Source organism: Vigna unguiculata, chromosome 3 (genome assembly GCF_004118075.2).
Source record: "Vigna unguiculata cultivar IT97K-499-35 chromosome 3, ASM411807v1, whole genome shotgun sequence".
Taxonomy (NCBI): Eukaryota; Viridiplantae; Streptophyta; class Magnoliopsida; order Fabales; family Fabaceae; genus Vigna; species Vigna unguiculata.
In genome coordinates, this window is record NC_040281.1 from 2,412,534 (window position 1) to 2,436,899 (window position 24,366).

Consider the following 24,366-nt stretch of genomic DNA (forward strand, 5'->3'; position numbering starts at 1 on the left):
CAGGCAGCATTGCTGATAAACAGGATCCAACCAGTAAGTGATATCTAATTCCAATCGATTAGTGTTTTGTAAACCTATTAATAATTGCTTAAATTAAATCAAAACAAATTTCTGATACAAGTAGAAAGGTTTTTGTAAGAAATAAAATCAATTCTTTGTGCTCGTGAATCTACTCATTCAAACCTGCAGAGAGAACTATTTCCCTTATTTTTTATTTAAATAACACATCTTCTCGTTCATACTTCTCTCTTATTTAAAGCATTAAAACTAATATTCTTACATTTTCCCTTACGCAAGCAAGATTTTTAATTTGGTTCCTCGATGTGTTTTCTTTTAATATTGATCCACGAGTAATTACGAATATAGATTCTTTACTAATTTTTTTAGAGTTATTTTTTGTTGAACATTAAAAATACACTGTATTAATATTTTAAATAAATTTTTAATATATTGTAAAACGTTAAAATAAGTGGTAATCTATTATGAAGACACAATAGAAGAATAAAAAAAAACCAAAGAATCCAAATTCCAGTAAGTACATCCACCACCACTGATCCAAATATATGAAAATAGATTTGAGGGACCAAGAGATTGCAATGTGAGAAATGTACACGTGCATCTGCGAGACAAAACCACATGTAACAATAACATCTAAAAAAAAAGGCTACAATTGATGCTGCATGTTTAAAACAATAATAATAAAAAAGTCTAAATGTATAAGAAAGTCGAGCCAAAATGCAAATTTTGGAAGTAATCTAGGGAAGCTTCATCTCAGAGGATCTAATTGCAAAATATTGGATTAAAATCTGCAAGTGTGACTGTCACTGTAAATGTGATTAGGAATGGGAGTAGAAGGCACAAGGGCTTTACTGTATCAGAATGAAGCAGTTTTGAGGGTTAAATTCAGTGTAGCCAACATCAACTAGACATAAACCATCAGGGGGGGCTGGAGGAGCAGTAGCACGCCTACACGTGGCATCCATCAGCTTTATCAAGGCATCATCTTCGGCACCAGCAGCAGCTTCTCTAATTGAGGTAGCCACAAGCACCCGAACCATCTATAAAAATATCATTAGCTTCAACCATTGCAGTAATTGAAAATAAATAAATAAATAAATAAAAACACATGCAACAGAAGTACCGAGTTTTAGCTCAAATCTAGCACGCCAGTTATTCTAATGAAAGGAACTGAAACTGTGTTTTTACAGGCAAACACAAGAGAGTGATACTTAGAAGAGAGAACTTGAGGCTTTTTTGGGATTTTAATATCCAAAATCGAAATCTATAGACCTAACAATAGTGAAAATGATAAAGACTTTAATTTAGAATATGATGATTGACGATTCCAACATAAAATAATTGTATTGAATTTTGTAGGTGCTTACTAGTATGGCTTGGAAACCTATGACTTATTTTTGTTAAATATGAATGTTATTAATTCGGAGAAGTTTTTATCATCTTTTAGTACATATTTATACGTGTGTGTGTATCCTTTAAATTGATTCATTTGTGTTGAAAATCAACTCGGCAATATTTGATAAAGGTGTTACTCTATGCCATACTATCGTGTCAACTTCTATTCATATTAAGTTACATTAATGTTGCAATAAACTTGTGATGCTTTACTTTTCATATTTACATCAACAAATTTGATTATCTACTTTTTTGTGATACATATGAGAAGCCAAAAACATTCACATGTTTCCTAAATCGAGAGCAAAAACTGCACAACAGTTACCTTTCGTAGAAAGCGATTAGCTACCAGCTCAACACACATAACCTTTGTTTCTTCACCACAGTCCTAAAAATGCCACGAGCGAAATCAAGCATAAATACAGCTCTTCTCAACAACCAAAGTACACAGTAAAACTAAGGAGTCTGAGTAAATCATAGCTAGATGTGATTTTTGAATTACATTAAGGGGGCCAAATGATTTGAAAGACGTCTCAGAAGATGCGATATGGACACATGTAAAAATAACAGGAACATAACAGGAACTCAGCCAAACAGCATAAAACCCTACTCATTGTTACTTTTTGATATGTTTAATATATTTATTGGAAAACCAATGGAAATCCATATTTGCTAAAACTACATATATGCTTGAAAAGAAAGTGAAGAAAAAGTCAAGGGCATATTAATCATGTGAGTAACTAAATATATTCTGAACAAATGAAATCTGTTAACATTGAAAGCCATAGATAAAATTGCATAACTTGCATGTTACGGTAAATCCAACCAAACGGATATCCTAGGAAATATCAGCACATTTAGTAGGAGGCTTTTCAGCACATTTAGTAGGAGGCTGATTGACCAAATTAAACATTTTTGAGTTGAGTTCACTTCAATTCAGAATGAGCCAAGACTTCTAACGGAAGTAATATGATACAGTCTTCAGCTGATTAACAAGATTCCATTATATATTTCATAGTGTGTATTTGAAGGAAACATTACAAAACCATTGCGAACCTAATGAATGAACAGAAGGTTCTCTAGTCCTTTTTTAACATTTTTAGAAGATATAAATCTGATTAAAACAGATAACACCTCAGAAGATTCCCATCTTATATAACATATATTATAAAAGGATTTAATGATGCCTATGTCAAATATAGCTAAAACCCAGCTCAGCAATTGCCCTTATTTCCATACACTTGGAAAAATTTGCCCTAGTTATTCTGAGGAATAATATAATGAATAATTGATTTTTCATGACATGGTTAATGAATATGATTTGAATTAAACTCTTGGTTTCTCAGACATGTTTCTGCCTAAATCACTTTAAGCCAAGCAATATTACCAATCAGCAGCAAGACACATCCACAAGCTTAACCACACATACCAACAGCCAAATGAGTTGAAATAATTTCACTTAAGTATAACAATTCCATGCAACAAAAGAAAGAGATAAAGAAAAGACAAAAAAAGGTAACATGGCACTCACAGCTGTTGGCAGTTTGACTTCCATAGCTCGAGCATGGTAAACAAAACACTCAGTCGGTGGACCTCTGAAATGGAATGACAGTCATCAGCCAATTCAATGAATGGCAATTCCCCTCTTGAAACAACAATCACAAAAGCTTAAACTGTTGAGTGAAGACAAGTGAATAATTTTTGCATTATATTTCTAATAGGCTCCCTCTTGCAAGAGCCCTTTCAACATTGATTCATGGACAATTCATAGACCCACCTACTTGCTGAAATGAGACTTATTTTATAAGAATGAGAAAAGCAAGAATTGAATTCTAGAGATCTTTGCTATGAAGGCTTTGATGTTAGATTGAAAATTTTTCACAGACTAAAAGCTACCACTTAAGTATGATTCATCCGAAACAATAGAAATAATTTAAGATTCAATTCCAAATAATAATTACACAACCATTAAGTTTTGCTACCCTCCCCAAAATATTATGTTGTAGTTTCTATGATGTGCACTGAAGACGAATGAGATAATGAAGTGAGTTGTGTTGGAAATTCAAGGATTAAGCTCTCACTCATTTCTTGAAGCTTTTGTATCACGAGCAAACATCTTGTAGGATAGCAATTTTCCTTCTAATTTTCGCAAAAGCCGGTTTACCTTGCTTATGCTGAACACATAAGATTTCTCTTGATTTTCTATCTCGTCCTTGCTGGAAGAATCATGCATTTCATTATATCTAGAAATGTCACATGACTCCCCATTGTCATTACTTTGGTCCCTGTACCCATCAGTGAGTGGAAATATATAAAGGTAACGCCTCCATTTGGCAGAGAAATTCGGATGAAATACACGTGATACCTACAATAAGTCATATCTTATAAGAATAAGTATTCCATCAAGTATGAACAACAAATAACTCAATTTGCAAGCCATGTTTTTGCTTGTTTTCTTTTTCATTTGGATTCAAGGCAACTGATATCAAATATTAGCTTCCCATTGCAGATTTCCCGAAAAGGATATTACCTCAGAAACTGATATGACTCTAATTTTTCCTAGAGCTGCTTGATTGATAGCATCTTCAATATCTTTAGGCTTAACATCCTTCTTCCAAGTATCTGTGTATAATGAACCCTAGATCAGGGCAAAAAAACTTCACCAAAGCCAATGAATGCTAGAAAAGAACCCACTTCCGAAAGTTTTCTTTCCTTACATGGCATAACACTAATTTAATACATTGAAAAATATGGCCCGGCATGATTAGCGCTATTTCCTACAAGACTTTAAATTGTGCCAATGCAAGAATGTTTTGGTGTTCTTACTTTCTATCTATACATAAAGAACATGGGAAAATATCACTGAAAATTTTAAGAAAGGATTTCTTTGGGCCTTTCAAAATCTGATATCAGGAATTAGTTGTATTTATGTTATAAATGATTTCAATCATGGTTCTTATAGTCCCTATCTACCTTATGACTTAATGCTGGTGATAACTTCTTTCTTTCTTCCTTTATGGTTTCAGTTAAGCTTCTGGTGCACTTGGACTTGCCTCCAAGCTTGGTATTCATTAAAAGAACCAAATTAATATATCTCACATAACCTATAAAGAACTATCCATACTGTAGACAACAGACTTACAAGAACCATATCAAGCAGAAGAACTTCCCACAAAATTTTAAATCTTCACCAGAAAAAAATAAAAAAGAGTATCTCTAGAAAACAAAGTAACCTGACCATCCAAGTTCCCACAGCCTACAAAGAGTTTCCCATATCACTGGAACCCACTGTGAGGAAACAAGCAATCCAATAAAATTCTGCCAGACCAAGGCAGAAAGTACCCAAACAGATTGGAAGAAGAATAGAATCACACTCAGTAGTCCTTTTGGTGGTCCCAAATGTCAAAGATATTACTGTATGTTGATATGAGAAGCCAAAGGCATTTTAGATGCCGTTTGTTCAGCAACGACACGTTTTGAGTAAGGACATGTGAACGTTAAATTTAACCAACCAAAGACATCATACACATCTAGGTATCGAAGAGACAGTATCAAATGAAGTCAGACATTAACATATTTGGTGTAAAAAATTTCCAAATCAAAATGCCTACTGCTGATTGTATAACTACTAGTGCATAAACATGAGGTCAAATGGTACTAAACAATCTTAGACCCAAATACTGTACTTATAAGAAATCCTTTGGGACTCCAGATTTACCTTCTTAGTTCTTGCATGCTGAAATCAGAGTGTGTGACAGTTCATGTTTGCAAAGTCTTGGACACGGGAAAATAATTGCTAATAACAGGGAATTACTTACAGAAAGAACAGACTTGTTGAAGGCCTGTCACACCTTTGTCTGTACGACCAGCAACAACAGCACAACCTTCAATAGGCAAACCTTTATCCTTGAGCAGTTGTGTTTTCTTTTCATCAACAAACTTACCAAGTGACGCTTCTACAATGCTGTGTGAACAAAAATGAGTACAAGAGCAAGAAGCAGAATTATCATCCAATAAAAAGATAAACTGATAGCGAGCATGAAGCAGTAAAGGAGAAGACAAGGAAACACTTGTACCATGTTCAATTGTATCACATAACTATCTCAATATGCATAACAAAATACAAAAAGAGAAAGCCAGTTGTTAAAGGCATCTTATATGTGACAAAAACCGCAATTCCTTATTTCACAACTCTGTAATAACAAAAGGTACTGCATCCAACTAATGGTAAGACGTTCCATTTGCAATAGGCACAAAACTTCAGAAACTGTAAATATAAGAAGAGCAACTTGCCTTTGGACAGTGTTCAAGCCTGGTTGCTTTTGCCACCCATCAAATGAACCCCCATGATACGAAAGAATAATTTTGAACGTCGTCCTCGCCCACCTCCCAGAGCGATCCTCTGATGCAACACTTTCCAACTCACTCTGATCAGAAAGTGCTGCAATTCCAGTATCATTGTGATCAAGAATTGTCTGATAGAAAGCCATGAATTAACATACAAATAGTTAAAGACAGTACTCACAAATACACACCCCTAACCATTCATAAGATTGCAAACATTCCATTTTACACAGAACCTATCAGAATCAGAAATTAGGGTTCAGACACTACAAGCAGTAAATTTTCAAAATTGCCTACCTGGGGTCGGAAGAGAAGTGACAGAGACAAGTTGGCACGGACAATGTTGAAGTAAAAATCATTGACTCGTTGCCAAGGCCTTGCATACATAAATTGGAAACTCTCCCTGAAACCCAGATAACATCACAACACATCCATTGCAGTTAAATTACAGAAATGTAAAACAGAAAATGGAATTACAAACAAGAAAGTTGCATACCTTGCAGTCCATCTTGCGTATTTGGAGGGATCGGTATGGTTGTAATGCACGTGACTTTCAGTTTCACTTTGAACTTCCCTTTGATTATTCATGGACATGGAACGAAAGAGTGACTTCTGCAAGCGATTTTGATGGTTTCTGGGGAAACTGATGAATATATGTTTGGTAACGCCAACAGAGTAAGCACTGAGCATGGAAATACGAAGTAGCAGTGAAAACGAAAGGGAATTTCAATCCTGAATCAATTTCGCTATTTTGTTCATCCACTTTGATTTTGAAAGAACTTTAAGGAGGAAAATATTAAGAATGAATTAAATTGACACTTGTTATTCTTGAGAACTCTTCAGATTATTTCAGACCGGAACATATGATTTCTGTCTTGATAAAATTGTTTAAACAGATAAATGCAATGTATCAAAGTGTAATATTTATTAAATAATTAAGAAAAGTAGAGTATATACAGAAAGGAGGGATATTAATGTGTTAACTGAAAATTTCCGTGAGTGTTGATGTAATTTAACTTTAATAAGAAATTAAAATAATCGAAATTACATGAGATAGATTAAGGAAATGTATTCTTCGAGATCGAAATAAAAAACAAATAAGTAAATAAATGTCTGTGTTAATGAGAAAGATTAATAAAACTTAATTCATTTAGTTTGAGGTTTAATTTTCCTTTTAAACATAACTTAAACTCGTATTTAAATTTTAAACATTGAGACCTGATAAAGTATCAAGTCTCACTCTTTCATGAACCAAACAAAATAAGATATTAACTTTATAAAAACTCATAAATAAATCTCATAAAAATAATGTTTTATAAAGTTATCAAAATAGGTTAGAATTTGTGAGTTAATCTGGTCCATCACATGTTTAAAACGGGTTAGATTAAATTTTTTTATAAATTTCAGTACATGTTAATTCTTGACCTGACTAATTCGGATTGAATTCATTGTGAGTTGCGTTGACTTACCAATATGTAAATAAATTGTCACATAAGTGTATTTTATTATGTTGAGTTTTGCATTTAGATCGAATCAATTTGTTTTTTTAGGCAACACAATGATAATTTGTAATTTTGGTTTGTATTTTGAGTTTAACATCATTTTGGATTGTATTGAAATTTATTTAAATTTTAATCAAAATTTTAATTTAGTTTTTTAGACTAAAGAATAAAAAGATATTTTTAAGTAAGTAAATCAATCTGTTTAACACATCAAATTATGATGGTCCAGATCATGTTCGATTTTTTTTGATTTATTAATAAATGAGTTATATTGAGTTTATTTACTAAATAATCAATCCGTAGTAAATCGGACCGGGTCGAGATAATCCGTTTCAAAAGTTTTATTATTTTATTAAGTATTTTAGACTTTTAGCTACAATATTTTGACATCCATTTGAATGGATAAAAGTATTCCTACTGTGCCACAAAATTTTCTTTTATAGAAAATAAAAATCTAATCAGGAGGGGGTCATTCAACAAATTCACAACTTAATGGGGTATATGACCTACGACAACAATCAGAATAAGTTTGACATAGATGAAAAGGCTCGTTAAAATAAAAAAAAAAAAACAACTTTCTAAAGAAACAGAAAACTATAACAACAAGCACTTTAACAAAAGGACTAATATACAAATTGGTGACTTCATGCTTGAAATTCAACACAACTTATAGGCTTTTTTGTTCAAGGTCATGAATGAAACAATCTTTTCTTCATATTGACCACTTTTGTTCACTCATAAACACCTTTTGAGCACAAATGCTAATTACTGAAAAGTACGATGATGTATACTGCAATCTATAATATTGTCATTACAATATTTATAAAAGATTTCACAACATCAGCAATGTATGCTCCACAACAACATAATATAACATTTGGTTAAATATGTTTTTATTGTCTTAATTTTTTTAAACTTTGAAGCAATTTAATCCTTTCTGTCTTAAAATACATGGATTTTATTTTTTTAATCAAATTTTGTTAAATTTATTCGATGTTTTGTACGGATTTTATGATTGTATTTGAGTTATTTATATTATTTGATATATTTTTGCTTTAATGTTAAGTCAAATATTATTATGAAACATGTTTGAAATGTTAAATAAACTTAATAAAATTTGATTAAAAGTACTAAATTCACGTATTTCAAAAATTGAATGACTAAATTAGTTTAAAATTTTAAAATAAACTAATTTCAAAATTCACTGAAAATTAAGAACAAAAATATATTTAACCATAACATTTTGTATTTATAAAATATGTTATGTCATACCACTTAAAATAATTTAGTTCAACTTTTTGACCTAATATATGTTAATTTCCTTTAATCTCGTTATCATTAAAAGAAATGCCTGTCTTTGGTTTAATTTTTATTGTATTTTCTTTTTTACTTAAATCTTACTTCTTCCTTTTTCCAACATAACATATATTTTAGGTACAATGTTGTAATTAAATAAATACTTGTGCATAAACTTTTGCTATAATATTTCAAGTTCTCCAATTTAGCTGATAAACTATTTTTTTCACACATTATGTTTCATTATCATATTCTACAATGATTTTTGCTTGAAGTAATATGTAAATTTATTATCTTGTAATAAGAACATGTGCTGTAGCAAAAGTAAGAGAAAGGTCTCAATTTTGTTAACATATATGAAATGTTGTTTGAACAAATTTTTTTCATAATATCACATTCTACCTTTTAAAAAGACATATTAGTTTTGAACCACATTGATTTTATCTATTGTTTATATTGTAAACAGTTATTTTAATTTAAAAAATTGTTGAATTTAAAGAAATGACCATTCAAATGATAAAATGGTAAGGTATTTATTTGAATTTAAATTTTGATTGATTATTTTAAAGGATAAAATATTAAAAAATTTACTCCATTAATTGTCGGTCAAAAATAATTTAAATATATCATAATTCATCAATCACCTAATGTTCTTTTTAATACCAAATTATGGATAATAGACTATTGACCATTGTTTAATCACTTTGTAGAAATAAAAACTCTCTTCATCCTTGATTCCAAACTTATTTCAATACATTTAATAATGTTACATCACTTAAAAAATAAAATTAAAAATAATTTAAATATATTTTTAAAATTTGTCGGTTCACATAAAATGCATAAGTTAATTTTCTTTGAAAATTTGTCCAAAAATTAATTTAATATTTTGTATAATGCTGACACGATTTCCCTCTTTATATAATGTATCCGAAAAACTTGACTTGCTTTATGTTAGTGTCTTCCTTTAAAATCTGGAATCACTTTCATAAAATTCAACCTTAATCACACTATTTGAAAATAATAAAAATAAAAATCTTCCTTTATTCTCTTTATTTATGGGTAAGGAAAAGGAAATAACAATGAATTGATTAATTAAAAACAGTTTATTTTGAAGACGAAGGTTGAAAAGGAAAGGAAGGGTTACTGAAAAAACAGAACATAACAGTGTCAAATAAATTAGGGGGAAGAACCCTCGATTTGTGCTTGAGCTCTATCTTTTTCAATTTTTCCCCCTTTTCTTGCTCTGTATTGAGTTCAGTAATTCCAACAACATTACGCAATTTTGAAGCCAAACCCTACAATCAACTAAGCACTTGTAAGTTCGTATTTCTTCGTCTAGGGTTTTGGTTCTTTTCCTCTCAAAATAATCTCCAGAACTGATATTCGCTGCTGATCAGTAACGGATACTATTAATTGCTTAGAATGCGTGTATGCATGCTATTTTGGTTTTGTTTTTGAAATTCGTTTGGAATTGATTCATGTTGTGTAGCTCCGTTTACAATCTGGAGTTATGAGTTCGTCTTCGGCAGATGTTTTTCCAGCAATTCAGGTAATAATGCTCCTGTGTCTTGTAATCTGGATTGATTTTTTTTTTTTGTTCAGTAGATGTTTCCCTCACTTTTATTCGGTCACGAAATCTTCTCTACGTTGAGCGAAACACAATCTGGATTGTTTTGAGAAAGCTTAGGGTAGTGCTATGCTGGGATGCTTATTGCATTAAGGATTCAGAGTACTTTAAATGTAGACGATGGTGTGTATGTTTTAGTTGCAGTGTATGGTTTACCATTTGACATGACGTTAATGGTAATTTTGTTTCGAGTTTGATGAATAAAGTAGTCTGGGATCAAATTCTCAAGTGTTTTTCACTGTATTTTTCCCTCTGTTTTTCATTGGATAAATATATATTACAGGAAGTTATGCTGGAGTTCCGTGCTGGTAAAATGTTTCTCGAGGGAAAAAAGGTTGTTCCTGATACACGAAAAGGGCTTGTTCGAATTGTTAGGGTATGGTATAGTTGAATATTGAATAATAGTGAATATTATTCCTGGTATTTTAAACGCTTGTCGGCCACTACATTTCTTAAAGTAGTTGCTCTTGTTTCAGGCTGAGGAAGGATTAGTCCATTTCCAGTGGCTTGATCGCACACAAAATATTGTTGAAGATGTATCCTTTGTTTTCTGTTTTGTTATTCACTTCAAGGGAGTATCTTTTGGTTTCTCTGTGATTCAAGTATTCTGTAAAGACATATAAAGTTCAGGAACAGAAGGAACCCAAGGCTTATTGGAACAACGACACATTTTTTAACCACATGTTAACATTGTCAATATTTAAATAGTGGAACACTAACAGTCTCCTAGAAGCAAATTAATAGATAACTGAAATCTGGAGATTGAGCTGTGAACTTGTTAATATTTTTTATTGTGCTAAAAATGAAATAAGTCGGTCTCTTTCAACCAGTATAAAAGGTATCTTACTTTTCATGGACTGGGAGTTTTCATTTTTTAACATCTGTAATTTGAAGTTCATTTTTTATTGTGAGCCTCGAATTTGATGTCTTCTGAGTTGTTTTTCCTGTTACTTGCTGACCATTATTCTGTTGATTATTATCATTCTCTTTTTTATGTATCATTGTGAGTCTATAATATATTATGTTGCTTTTTGCTGGATTTTTCTTGACCCAAGCTAACACAGGACCAGATAATATTTCCCAATGAGGCTGTTTTTGAGAAGGTTCCATTGCTTTACTGTCAATCATTTTGGTTTTACTATTTTTTGATGATTACAATGACTCCAATTCTTGGTTGCATAGGTTAATCAAACATCTGGAAGGGTTTACATATTGAAGTTTAATAGCGATGACCGGAAATTCTTCTTCTGGATGCAGGTTGTTCTACTACATAATGTCCTCTTGTCCAGTAAATGTTAACTGTATGACTGGTTCTTACATTTCTATATTATCCTTCACTGTATGCAGGAGTCAAATGCTGACGGTGACTTGCAACTGTGTAGCTCAGTGAATGATTACATTAATAGACCATTGGGTAAGTTGCTCTGTTTGTTAGCTTAAGCAGTCCTTCTGTCATCAGACTTCTTAAACGTCATTTTGTGAAATAAGATTTTGTTCTTAATATAAATGAAAGGAAATTAGTCATGGAAAATATTTTCTAAGTCAATTTTTAAGTAGTTTTGGAAAATATTAAAGTTTACTTTCATTTTGAATTATTGATTTTTCGCTCTGAGAAATTTAGTATATTGGAAATCACTTCTTCCAAGAAGTATACACAGTCCATTGTAATCCACCTGTATTGACAATTCTTTTCAGAATACAACAAAACCACTGATCATGTTTCAAGTGGCTCATAATTTTCATCTAAGTTGTGTGATATGGGTACGGGTGCTTTTAAATCTTCAGGTATGGGTTTTAAATAATATAAACTTGCACATGCTTGGGGGGATCAGTTACCACAGGATGTTATATAAAATATACAAATATAAAGTATGGAGGGTCAAAATCATTAGTTAAATGCAATATTCTCAACATTTTAACTCATGTCAGCAAAAATATCTAAGGAAAACACACATTTGGAAAGCATCCATATGGTTCATTAATAGAAAATCGAACAACTTAACTACAAAAATCGGTACTTTGTGTGGACCTCTGTACTCAAGTGATTAGTGAGTATTGGTTACATACTGATGTGTGATAAGTAGTGCTAACATATATATACCTGGCATGGGTGGCTACAACTAATGTTTTGAAAGAAGTATCCATGTGTCACTTGTTTTCATTGATTGCTTAGGGACCGTAATTGACTGACCCTACAAGCATAACTTCAAATCTCTGATGTTCTTGTATAGTTTTGTTATTGTTTTATGGGAATATACAAGTATATAACTATAGCATTTTATTGTTTATTTTTCATTTGTTTGATCCTTTTGATTGAGTTGGCTCATATTTTCTTGTAATTGGAGCTATATTATATTATCACAAGAATAAGTCTGAGTTGGTATGATATTATCTTAAATATATGAATATCAAATTTCATGAGTCCGCTGCCTAATAGGTGAGGTGATCCCAGGTACTATGATTATTAATTATATATGCAGATGTGTCTCTAGCTGTGGAACAACACTACTGGAAAATTTTGTAGTTGGAAACCTTCTGTTTTGTTTTGGCTCTTGGATATTGTTTTGAATAAGGTCTACAGTTATTTCATAGTGGCATAGACAAATAGATAAATTTATAACATGGAAATAAATAGGGAATTATATACTGATTTACAGAGTTGGGTGAAGAAGAGCCTGAGGGATCTCTTCCACTTCAAGTGTCGGAAGACATGGCTGAGGATGACATCACATCTAGGTATTGATGTATTTTGGATATTTAAATGTTTACTGATGCTATGGATCACAATTAATGATTTATTTTTCTTTGTTTGTTTTTCTCTTTTAATTGATTTAAGTAATTTGCACTTCTTGGTACAAAATACTCTATTTCTAGTTTAGATGAAATTCTGGTGAAGTTCCAACGAAAGTGGGAAATTATGCATGCTTATGCGTTTTGTGTTTATCCAATCTTTCAGATTATCTCACTACCTACTGGCTACTTTATTTACTTCCTATTTTTGACCTATTTGCTAGATACCTCTATTCTGTTAGGGGTGGTGCGCTTGCCAAATCTAATGAGTGGTCCCTCTTTGACAGTAGAATTCAGTGCATATTTTCTACTTTTTAAGTGTATTTATATCCTTTTTGTGCTATAGTGTTTGATTCAAAACCTTACCATTGGATCATGGCTATGAAAACCAAATTGGCTTGTAAGGTGGAGGGTTTCCCAGTGAATTATTTGAAAACGACCATTCTTAGAATTTGAGCTTATACCCAAGCTCACAAAATTGACTTGTATGGTGAGGATTTCCCGAGTTCTATAAGCACTACTTGGACCTTATCTCTAGTCTATGTTAGATATCAGCTCCTAAAGTGTTGACGTCCTAGCAGCTCCACATTAAGAGGCTTCACTCGGTCCTTTTGGCTATTTTAAGACTATTTTAAGACAGTGGCAACCCACTTTGAATAGGGGTCCTTAATGTGGCTTTCCAGCATTCGTTATAAGTCTGGTGCTTAGAATAAAAAGTAGATCTGATTTGGATGTAATATATGCTGTTTTTATGACAAATAGTTCTTTAATGAAGAGACTTAGAGAGTGGAGTTAGATTAGATCTAACTCAATTTTACAAAGCCAGCTTGCATGGTGATATTTACACCCAATCACTTGTATACTATGATTTAGTGTTTTTTTCTGTATATGTGAAATCTCTGAGAACCCCTCATGTGAAGGACTCGTGAAGTTCTAAATGACGCATTGCTTCATTATTCATCTCACTGCTAACTATGTTCTTCAATTTTTTTTTTCCAAGCATGAGGTGATGTTATTTGTGGTCGTAGTAAGTCATGACCGTTCTTTTTTTGAGATTTGGTTAGTCTAAAGTCAAGGGTACACTATATAGGGCAAACTGTTTAGTTATGCTTTTGATTGGAAAATCAATAGTTGGAATGGGATTAGGATGGAACATGGACATGTGTGACAAACTATGAAGTTGTTAAAATCTCAATTTGTTTTTTATTTGCTTATTCTTATATATGGCCAACTGGACACTAAATGTATTGGATTTTTTTTTTTTTGTTGAAAAGAGCTGCAAACTTAGGTATCCCAAACTTGCGTGTGGACGCAACTAGTGATGTACCATCTTCTGGTCGGGTTAGATTGGAAGATCTCCAGAGAATATTGAGTGACATTGGGCCTGCAGGTAACAAATTCACTTAAAAGAAAGAAATAGACCTTCTTTTATGTATTTTTAAATTATTGAGACCTAAGCCGTTATTTTTGTTTTTTTCTGATGAGATGTTTGCAGATAGTATTGTTGATCCTGATGGAGGTAATCTTTCGATACTATATAACTATTCCCTTTGAATACAAGAATGAACATGTCTTTGACACATAATATTGCATGCTATTTTTTACATTCAAAGTTCAAAACTAGAGACTGTATGGCTCATACTTAAGTGCATTTTTCAGACAAGAATAAGTATGAACTAACCAGGATACAATATTTTATCTGCTCAGTTATGGGTAACAATGTTTGGTTCACCACTTGAGTGATATTAAATTTGGGGAGGCTCCGGGGGTGCTTAATGCATGCTCAATATTATAATGTCCAAAGTTCCATGTTTAATTCCAGTTATCATTGCTGGTACCGTGCTTTCTGATTTGGAACTTCTGATTGCCAATTTACAATGTGGTGGATTTTTAGGAATGAGTTAGACTGTTTATTTTCTTTTTTTGGGGCAAAATGTTGGTAAAATAACTCTACTTTTGACAATTTTCCTGTATGTCATTAGGCTTGGGACTTGGCGATATATTGAAGCCTGATCTAATAATGCCATTGATGGAGACATTACCTTTGGAGCAGCGTTTAGCTCCTTACTTACCTGAGGTAGATGTCAATGTGGTAATTGAGTTTTAGTATTCCTTAAGTTACATATTCATGCAATATTATTTGATGCAGGGTAAGTCATCTCCCGAAGAGATATTGGAGTTGTTACAGAGCCCACCTTTCCGTCAGCAAGTAGATTCATTTACTTATGTGAGAATAAAGTGCCTCACTTATCTCATTTTACATTTCTTTTCAAAATATACTTAATAAATGTGTTTATTTATTTATTGCTATAGGTACTTCGTACGGGGCAGATAGACTTGTCTCAGTTTGGAATTGATCCAAGTAAATGTGAGTAGTACTTTCTTAGTCTTTTAGCCCGGGTATTATCGAGTTCTTTTCACATTTGTATTTTCTTCTCTAATCTAGCTTCTTGTGAGGACCTGTTATAATGGGTGCTGATGGAATCTTCATGTTGTTCCCTTTTTCCCTTTGGTATGGTAGGGGTTTGAGAATAAACATTTTTTTTTTATATCGAGTTTGAAGTGAATTGTGGGAAAAGGGACTTATCATTGAACACCACCCTTTTTTAGGTTTTAAACGTGTTGCATGGTTGTCTTGTACGAAATTGGGAGTTTACTATTTTATGCGTTTTTGAGAAAGGACACAAATGAAAAAAAGAAAAGTTAGAAACTATTATCCAATTATTGGTTTGATAATTTAATATTGATGGTAATTTTTTTCTTTCATGGCAGATAAGTTCACAGTTTTGTCTTTTCTTGAGGCACTTGAGGATTCTGTTTCCGAGTCGTTAGAGTCTGAAGAAGCTAGGCAAGATGATCAGGATTTAAGATCTCAATCTTGTAATCGTCATGATCCAATGGATGAATCTAAGTAGAGTGGCTAATTCAGCATCGTTCTTTTTATTTATAGATACAAGAATCATCTCTTGTTTTTATTTTTTGGACATTTTCTGCTAAAAAGAAATTTAAAATTCAGTGAGAAGTTGCAAATGTCATTTGAGAATCTTTTAAGGTTATATAGTGAAGTATTGATCAATAAAGTCTAAGCAATCTGCTTCCCGTTTCTCCATAAAACTTTTTCATAAGTTATACTTACACGTATAATAAATCAAATTTTAAATGTTTTCAGACTTCTAAGCTTAAGTTTCTTTTTATGTTTAGATGTTCTCTAACCCTAGGTTTTTTTTTTTCAAAAATTGTTTTTCAATCCCTCATGAATGCTATTGGTCTCTGTCAAATAGATGTGCATGGATTTATAATTTATGGTAATTTAAATCATTCGCAAATAGGCATCAGTTCAGTCAGTCCCGTATCAACCTTGTGTAGCTTCCCTGGAGCTTCTTTCACGTGGGCAGCTCTAAACTCCACAGATCTTGTATTGCTCTTGTAAAAATGTTAAAGTAGACCCAACTTAGACCGGGGTTGGATTTAGTTTTCGGTATTTGAAAACTTTGGTGAAAACTAAGGCGAATGCAAGTTAGTTTTAGGCAATAATAAAAACATGCTTGAAATTGTTGTCCTTAATGATGATTTTTCACTTTTAAATCTCTTCCGCTCTCTGGTGTGGTGTCTTATGCAAGGTTTCCCAGAGAGATCATGTATAGAATAATTTTCAAATATTGACTTTAGCAATGATGTTTGATATATGAAAAAATAACCCCAAAAGTTTATTTAGTTCCTACATACAATGTTAACTCTACAGGTTTACACTAAATATTCTCACATAAATCATAATTTTTACTTTAAAACGTTTTAAATCCAGTTTTCACCTAAACATTAGTCGGTTCTTTAATTGGTAGTCTTCTGCAAGTCTATTTTTAGATTTTTCCCAACATCAACTACACCGCAAAGTCGCAACTAATACAAATAGCAATTAACTTTAAAACAAATATTTCAGAATAATTTAATCTTTCATAAATAAGTGTAACCCAAAGTTGAACTAAATGTGACTTATGCTGATAGACTGACCTATTCACATACATCCCCACCTATAGGATTTGACAAAAAACATATGCTTTTAACGGAATGCATTTTGAGTGCACACATGTTCAAAAATGTTTTACAACTACTCTGCAAAATATTCCAATAAACAGCGTCCTGATCACTACAAATTGGAATAAACACAACAGAGGATGCTTAAGCCACATAACTGCCTTCGTCAATTCTGCTTAAAGCAAACATCTCATCTGGAAACACCAACCGGACCCACCTGCTCAACATTCTGTAGAAATTTGAATTGCCATCCACATCGGTGAAATTTCAACCTCTGAAAGAGAAGACGACTTTTCGCGAGCACAAAATTTGGTGAAGAAACTACATGAATTAGAGTCATACAAGGCTGGTTCAGCTTTTTCTTCTACTCATGCTTCACACGTGCAAACCCCATCATTTTTATTTTCGTTTTGCCTTAAGTTGGAGTGCCATTGGTGCCCTTGGGAACCTCATAAAGGGTTATACTACTGCTACCACCAGTTTGAAGCATTTGATCTTCCTCATTTTCCTCCCTTGACTGAAAGTTATCGAGAAGTTCAACAACATGGCTCATTAGAGGTCTTCCTTTCGGGTTTTGGCTAAGACATTGGTATGCTAAATGGGCTACCCTTAATGCAGTTTTACTTGAATATTGTCCCTCTAATTTTGGGTCTAAAATTTTCAGAAGTTTCTTATTATGATTCAGAAGCGGGCGGGCCCACTCGACCAAGTTGTGTTCTCGGCTCGGCCTGCTCTTGTCTAATGCCCTTCTACCAATAAGCATTTCAAGTAGTACCACCCCAAAACCATATACATCGCTTCGAGCTGTCAAATGCCCTGTTCACGATGACAAACAGCTTGGTTAATACATGTAATCTCGAAATTTAAGGTTTAAAAAACTGTTGTAAGCAAGAAAACAAAACGTTGTTTTTTTTTTTCTACAGCATAAATAGTTACTTAAATTTAGAAATTCAAAAAGGACAGTCCAGATCCAGTGCCCAAGGTCTCACACTTGTTAGGGGCTGAGAAGGGTAACTATTCCCAGTCATAACCCCGCAAAAAGAGAGCCAGGTTACAGGTTTTGAACCCGTGAACCATAGGAGATCACATGGCAGTAACCTTATTGGCTAAGGCTCACCCTTGTATTCTAAATATTAGAAATAAAGCACTAAAATTTGACTCGTTAAATATGTTTCAAGTAATTACACGTGTTCGTAAATGAGAGACCAAAAGAAGTTGATTTATGTTTTAGAGACTAACGAACATACTAAAACACATTTAACCGCTAAAATTTAACCACGTCTGAGTACTTGGTGCAAAATTACTTCCAACTTTTCATTTATCATTAAAAAGTATTTACCTAGACAGAAAAAGGAAATAAAAAAAAGAAGTGATGGCATATTATGACCTAATTCAAGAAAAAAGTTCAAATATAATATAAATACACTACCAATTCCAAATTTCCAACGTCACAAAACTCCAACAACGGACATAAATCTAGAATCTAAGAAATGACATACTTGTTTCTTTGTCTTAGTCTTGATATTTAGAGAATCCAATTTAACACTATCGAATATGTTTAATGCAATGCATGCAGGCTTTCATTTCCAACAATGAGTTCAGACATCTCCAATTGTTTAAATCACATAAAAAAAATGAATATTTCCACTTTACTTTTATCGTTTTATGAATTCTTAAAATTTCGGAGAATTCAGGAAAATGAAAAAAATCACCATCAACAGCTTCTAGTAACTCACCAGTCATGACATACTCGGGAGCAGCATATCCATATGTGCCCATTACTCGGGTTGAAACATGGGTTTGGTCCCCCATCGGGCCATCCTTTGCAAGACCAAAGTCAGAAAGCTTCGCATTGAAATCCTGCAAGTTTATACATACCTCTATTTATTAGCAGAAACCTAGATAAACTTCACTGGTTTCATAATGGCTCACAAATACACATTTTGAAAACGTTATAGCCTGTTTTTCTACATTACTTTTTCCGAATTTGTTTTTTAAGAAAGGAAATAATTTGGTGGAAGATCTGTGATTTGATCGAGTAGGAAGGTCTTCTATTTATCAAACCAACAAAATAATAATTTACTAGAGAAGGGAATTGTGAAATAAGCATCTTAGGATAAAAAACCTCTAAAAAGAATGAAGAAAATAGAGACCACACATTAGAACAAAGACACATCGATAAGCAATGCTCATCAATCGCTCTGCATTTTAGCCATTGAAAGCCCCGAAAAGAAACCATTATCTGATCACCACAAAGATGCTAAAATAAAATTTTATCCCGGCTCCTAGGTTGAATAGTTATGGAAGACCAAAACAGTTTTTTTTGTCCCTTTGGCATTTTGTCGAAGCTAAAAATATCTATTGATGTTAAATAAAAGAAACTGGTTTTAAGATTAGAATAGAAGACAAACCTCGTCTAGCAAGATATTTGAAGTCTTGAAGTCACGATATATAATAGGTCTTTCTGCACCATGAAGAAAAGCCAGCCCCCTCGCAGCATGTAAAGCAATCTTCATTCTTTTTGACCAAGTCAATGTTGAGCCCACTCCTAGCATCAATATAGAGTATGATGGTTAGGATGGTAAATTAGAGGCAATTTCTTTACCAGTTTTGTCTTTTATAGTTACGCTATAAGTAGAGGAAATGCACTTATGGAATAGAATGGTAAGAATTATAAGTTTATTCAAGGCTTCCGTCTCAAAATGGAGTTTTGACAAAAGATGGAAAATTAATTACTACATGAATTGTTGAAAAAACTGGGAGCCTTATTAGGTTATTAGCAGGTGAAATTTCAAAGAGAGCATTTACAGACAAATGGATCAATTTTTTCCATCTTGTTTGTCAGAATGAAGCTTTGACAAAAGATGGGAAACTCATTGCTACATGAATTGATGACAAGAGCAGGGAGCCTTAGTCGGTCATTATCAGGTTAAATTTCAAAGAGAACATTTACAAATGGATCAATTTTTCCAACATCTTGTTTGGTCATGCAATTAACTCATCATGCTACAAGCCATATAAAAGATAGAAGGCCAAGCATTCCAGAATCACGCAGGAGGTTAAAAATATTGAAGGTCATTACGACTTTGGGACCTTTGCTTCCCCAAAGCAAACTACAATTGAAAAACAGCCACTACAAAAAGGATAAACGGATAGAGAGGGAGGACGGTAAGGTGGTAAGGTGGTGTACACTGTACACCAATTTGAAGCCCAAGGAAGGCTTCGCATGTCAATTCCACAAGGTGGGGTGTTAACATAATTGAGCTAGTCTTTTAGATAAAGAGATAATTATGTAGCCTTCGTCGACAACATGAAAAAGTAAAAGCACAACCTCCTTGTACCCAATTACAGATAATATGTTAGTTAAGAAAATAGTCTCATCTCAGTACATAAATAACCTTAGTCCAATTTAAAAATTAAATACATTATCAAATTTCATGCAAAACTTACTGCGGAAAAGATGTTTCTCCAAGCTCCCACTTGCCATGTATTCATAGACCAATAACCGGTGTTCGTCCTCACAGCAATATCCAATGAGCTTCACCAGATTAGGGTGACTGAATTGACCTAAATAGTTAACTTCAGTCTGCAAAGTAAAGAAAACCATGAAGCTAAGTTCAGTCTTGTACACTCTTTACTTGCATAGACTCCTTTCCACTCTACCCATCAATTCTCATTATCCAAACACTAAATCAAATTCAACTAACAGAATGCACAACAATAAATGGTTCTTCTTTTCAACTTCCTCAACTTCTAACAATGGCAGAAAAACAACCAATTGCAAAATACACCTCACATAACCGTTGGGATTACTTAGCTAGCATATGTTAACAGAAACAATTAAGATAGAAAAAATGGTAAGTCGTAGATGTACTGTTGAGATTCTATACCCAGCTTTCAGCCATCATACTAGACTAACCACGTGTGTAGATATAGTTAGTAAGTGCTTAATAGAAAATGGATGTAATTGTATACAATTATTAATTATTAATGTTTACCAGTGGCACTAATGGATAAATATATATTTCCAGTAGTTAATAATGTCATAAGATTACTAAATTATCTAATACTGATCAACTTTGTCTTCCAGGTAGTTGAGTGTAAAGTACTTGCTGACTAAATGTTAAATATGTCTCACAAGACCACTAATGGTGCTGCATAATTAGTTAAAAAATTTGTTCGTTAAACATGTGGTCAGGGAATGGATCGCAAGTTCAGCATAAGAAACAAAAAAGAAAAACTGTCTAGAGATGTTAACCCCTAGAAGGGATCTCAGTATTTCAACAGATTAGTCCTTAGATTGTTTTCAATACCACAAATTCACACACACAAAAAAGTCTCACAGGTATTTAATACTTTCATAAAATTATTGAAATATCTAACTGTCATTAAATGAATATAATAAATGAATATATGAATGTGTCGTCAAGACACTAGTAATAGTTTAATATGCCTCTCTCAAGTGGTTAATATGTAACGACCTCATTGGGAAAAGTCTGATGGTGGTTGACTGATCATTAAATTCAATTATAACTTAGCGGGTGAACATTGAGTGCACATTTTTTAGCGGGAACATTACAATTTTTATTCAGATAAAACGAGTTCAATGTTAGATGGCAAGCGTAGGGAAAATAAGTTACGTACCAGCCATTCCCTGTCTCCTTGAAATCCTTCACGATTAAGTTCCTTAATTGCAACCTCGGTGGTCTTGTAACCCGACCTCACAGCATGGTCTATGACGCCTTTATATACAACTCCGAAGCCTCCTTCTCCCAAAATGAAATCGGGACGAAAATGCTTCGTAGCGAGCCTCAGTTCCTCGTACGTGAAACTATCCACATTGCTGTATCCAACACCTTCGCGGAGATCTTTGATGTTTATGGAAACAATTGGAGCGGCAGATTCATGACCTACCGATCCTATTTCAGACGCTAATCAACGTCAATCGATGAAACGACACGAAAATTGGATCGGATGGAATTGTGAATAGTAAATCAGAGTTACCTTGAGGCTTAGGTTTGGAGTTGGAATGGGAAACGGGGAGGTTGCTCTTGTCTTCAATGCTAAAGCAAATCCCCATGAATCTGGATCTGGATCGAAATCGCAGAAAACTGCATTCACGTTCCCTTCCGCTGTGGAGTGCACCTACATTATTTCGTAGATTTGAGATGGTTCGAGGGAAAATGGAACCAACTACCAGGAAATTGGAACTGCAAATTGAATTTGAAGAGAAAGAAAGAGAGAGAAAGAAAGGTTTGACTGAGAGAAGTGATGAATGATTGAAGGTTCAATGGCGTTGAGTTCACCAATGAGCGTAGAAAGCGCCAAAACCAAGGGCTCCTCGTCTTCTTTCGATTTGGTCCCGTCTCTGTTACGGAAAATACCCTCTAATCCCATACTATTTACACTCTTGCCATTTCCGTTAGCAACAGTTTTTTCTTTTTATTAAGCAACAAATTAGGGAAATTTAAAATAATGAAAGTCAAGAATTTCATAGTGTAATTAAGAATAACAGTGGTTTTTAAAAAATGTAATAATTGTTTAAAAAGTGTAGTCACAATAATAATGGCCAAAGTGGATGTGCGGTAAAAGTCATTCATGTCAACACAGTTCTGTTTTCAGTTACATAATAAAATTTAAGAATAAACTTCACACAAAAATAAATAAAAAATATGTAATATCGGGATTCAATTTCACTTTATTAAATATATCAGTTCATTTACACAAGCTTTAATGATATACTCGAAATATCAAAGCAAAAAATATTTGATAAATCTTACTTGTATACAGAGTGATTCATTTTCTCTCAATATTTATTTTTTAAATTTATCCTTTAAATAAATATTTTTAAATTAAAATAATAATTTATCGATTTATCTTTTCTTTATTTAATCTTTTCTTAAATTTGACCATTACTTTTAAATTTAACCATTTTTAATTATAAAGTCATTTATAAAATTAACTGATTTGAATTACAAAAACTATATTTAATTATTTTCAAAATTTAGAATTAAAAGACAAAAAAATTTTAAAAACACAGAAAAAATTAAATTTCATCTTAAAATTTAAAAACTAAAAATATACATGACTCATCTTAATAATATATTCGAAACATCACATCAAAAAATGGTTTGGTAAATGATCAAGTAATAAAATATATTCAATAATACTATTGATATGATAATTTTTTTTTTAAATATTGAGCACTTTAAAAAATATTCATTAATAATTAAATTTGATTACTACACGGGTAAATCTTATTTTATCATCAGAACCCACATAATTTATACATTTCACATAAAATTCAAATGTATATCAAGTATATTTAAGACGGGCCTTTCTTAACAAGGTATAATAGTTATAATAGTCATATAATATAAATAAAGTAATATTATTATTAGAGACGCATGTATTTTATTATTATTTTTTATTTAACTGTTTTTAGAATTGTTCATAATTAAATATACTTTTTCTCTTAAAAAATGATTATTTTATTACTTTTCCTTGTTTTATAAATATGGCACCCTAATGCTTATCAATAATAGATGAATTATTGTGAATTTTGTCCACTCAAATTTAGACGTTACTCATTCTCGTGGGTCCACAATTTCAGAGAAAATACAAAATTTGGCATTTTACTTACTATTTGACAGAAGATTTGACAGATGGAAGCGACGTGTTTCATTTGACTAACAGTTCAATTTTAATAAGGAAAATTACCTTTTTTTTTATAATTTTTTTTGTTAAACTTAACAAAATTTCTAAAAACGGAACTAAATTAATTTTTTTTAATTAAAATAAAGTAATAAAATAATTTTTTTAACCTAAATAGAAAAAATGTCAAAATTTTATTAAAAAGTTAACCTATACTAACTCTTTCAATAATACCCCAACGACATTACCATATTTCATTCTTATTTTGTGGAGAGGGTGAGACAAAGTAAAATGGAAAAACATATATTTTTCTTTTACTCTTTAAGTTAATAAATAAACTAATATTTTCTTCTTTTTTTTGTTTTTTTCCAATAATGAAAAATCAAAGTTCTCTAAAAACTGTATCTTTTTACAGCTTTCACTTTTACATTTTTTTGAATGATTTTTCATTTCTTATTTTCTTTATATTTTAAAATTATTTTAAAATGTTACTTTAATCGTAAAAGAAAATTGTTAAAATTAATTCAGTTGTTTAAAGATCATTTTCTTTATATTATTACGTTTGTTACGTGCAACATGAGTATTTTGAATTCTAGTGCATGTATTGTGTCCGTTTTTACTAGATTCACATCTTTCGTATATGGACACGATCTTAGGCTGTATTTAGAACATCCTCGGTCGGAACAAAAAATTATGTTATTAATTTAA

General features: G+C 32.2%; 3 protein-coding genes across 5 annotated transcripts; 1 reads left to right on the forward strand and 2 right to left on the reverse strand.

Annotated features, from left to right (window-relative positions):
- Nucleotides 1-551: 551 nt before the first annotated feature.
- LOC114179062 (tRNA pseudouridine synthase A) lies at nucleotides 552-6,628 on the reverse strand. Of its 2 annotated transcripts, none has more exons than XM_028065266.1 (9): nucleotides 6,254-6,628; nucleotides 6,055-6,160; nucleotides 5,707-5,888; nucleotides 5,232-5,377; nucleotides 3,944-4,035; nucleotides 3,495-3,778; nucleotides 2,945-3,058; nucleotides 1,739-1,801; nucleotides 552-1,058 (listed from the first exon to the last, which is right to left on the reverse strand). In XM_028065266.1, the coding sequence occupies exons 1-8, from the start codon at nucleotides 6,445-6,447 to the stop codon at nucleotides 1,759-1,761; spliced, it is 1,161 nt and encodes a 386-aa protein (XP_027921067.1). In that variant the 5' UTR covers nucleotides 6,448-6,628; the 3' UTR covers nucleotides 552-1,058; nucleotides 1,739-1,758. The 2 variants fall into 2 exon arrangements, with proteins under 2 accessions (XP_027921067.1, XP_027921066.1); XM_028065265.1 differs by having other exon boundaries at nucleotides 2,945-3,008; nucleotides 6,254-6,624.
- Nucleotides 6,629-9,568: 2,940 nt separating this feature from the next.
- On the forward strand, nucleotides 9,569-16,058 carry LOC114178921 (26S proteasome regulatory subunit RPN13). The gene is made up of 14 exons (XM_028065069.1): nucleotides 9,569-9,870; nucleotides 10,045-10,104; nucleotides 10,466-10,558; nucleotides 10,659-10,718; nucleotides 11,247-11,285; nucleotides 11,365-11,439; nucleotides 11,530-11,596; nucleotides 12,840-12,918; nucleotides 14,247-14,362; nucleotides 14,468-14,491; nucleotides 14,955-15,049; nucleotides 15,122-15,199; nucleotides 15,286-15,340; nucleotides 15,745-16,058. Exons 2-14 carry the CDS (start codon nucleotides 10,066-10,068, stop codon nucleotides 15,885-15,887), a joined length of 963 nt encoding a protein of 320 aa, XP_027920870.1. The 5' UTR covers nucleotides 9,569-9,870; nucleotides 10,045-10,065; the 3' UTR covers nucleotides 15,888-16,058.
- An 845-nt stretch (nucleotides 16,059-16,903) lies between these two features.
- Nucleotides 16,904-22,352, reverse strand: LOC114178349 (probable serine/threonine-protein kinase PBL17). 2 transcript variants are annotated; one of them, XM_028064188.1, is made up of 6 exons: nucleotides 22,009-22,352; nucleotides 21,649-21,935; nucleotides 20,455-20,590; nucleotides 19,416-19,552; nucleotides 18,741-18,864; nucleotides 16,904-17,820 (listed from the first exon to the last, which is right to left on the reverse strand). In XM_028064188.1, exons 1-6 carry the CDS (start codon nucleotides 22,082-22,084, stop codon nucleotides 17,420-17,422), a joined length of 1,161 nt encoding a protein of 386 aa, XP_027919989.1. In that variant the 5' UTR covers nucleotides 22,085-22,352; the 3' UTR covers nucleotides 16,904-17,419. The 2 variants fall into 2 exon arrangements, with proteins under 2 accessions (XP_027919989.1, XP_027919990.1); XM_028064189.1 differs by having other exon boundaries at nucleotides 21,649-21,923; nucleotides 22,009-22,349.
- Between the last annotated feature and the right edge of the window lie 2,014 nt (nucleotides 22,353-24,366).

Bases quoted from the DNA above. Each gene is read 5' to 3' on its own strand.
- LOC114179062 (XM_028065265.1), bottom strand. From the start codon at position 6,447: ATGCTCAGTGCTTACTCTGTTGGCGTTACCAAACATATATTCATCAGT. The intron at 6,161-6,253 runs GTATGCAACTTT...TCTGGGTTTCAG, and splicing joins TACGCAAGATGGACTGCAAG to GGAGAGTTTCCAATTTATGT. The intron at 3,779-3,943 runs GTAATATCCTTT...GACTTATTGTAG, and splicing joins GAGTCATATCAGTTTCTGAG to GTATCACGTGTATTTCATCC.
- LOC114178921 (XM_028065069.1), top strand. From the start codon at position 10,066: ATGAGTTCGTCTTCGGCAGATGTTTTTCCAGCAATTCAG. The intron at 11,597-12,839 runs GTAAGTTGCTCT...ACTGATTTACAG, and splicing joins TTACATTAATAGACCATTGG to AGTTGGGTGAAGAAGAGCCT. The intron at 12,919-14,246 runs GTATTGATGTAT...TTTGTTGAAAAG, and splicing joins GAGGATGACATCACATCTAG to AGCTGCAAACTTAGGTATCC.
- LOC114178349 (XM_028064188.1), bottom strand. From the start codon at position 22,084: ATGGGGATTTGCTTTAGCATTGAAGACAAGAGCAACCTCCCCGTTTCC. The intron at 20,591-21,648 runs GTACGTAACTTA...TTTACTTTGCAG, and splicing joins AAGGAGACAGGGAATGGCTG to ACTGAAGTTAACTATTTAGG. The intron at 19,553-20,454 runs GTAAGTTTTGCA...TATTGATGCTAG, and splicing joins GGAGAAACATCTTTTCCGCA to GAGTGGGCTCAACATTGACT.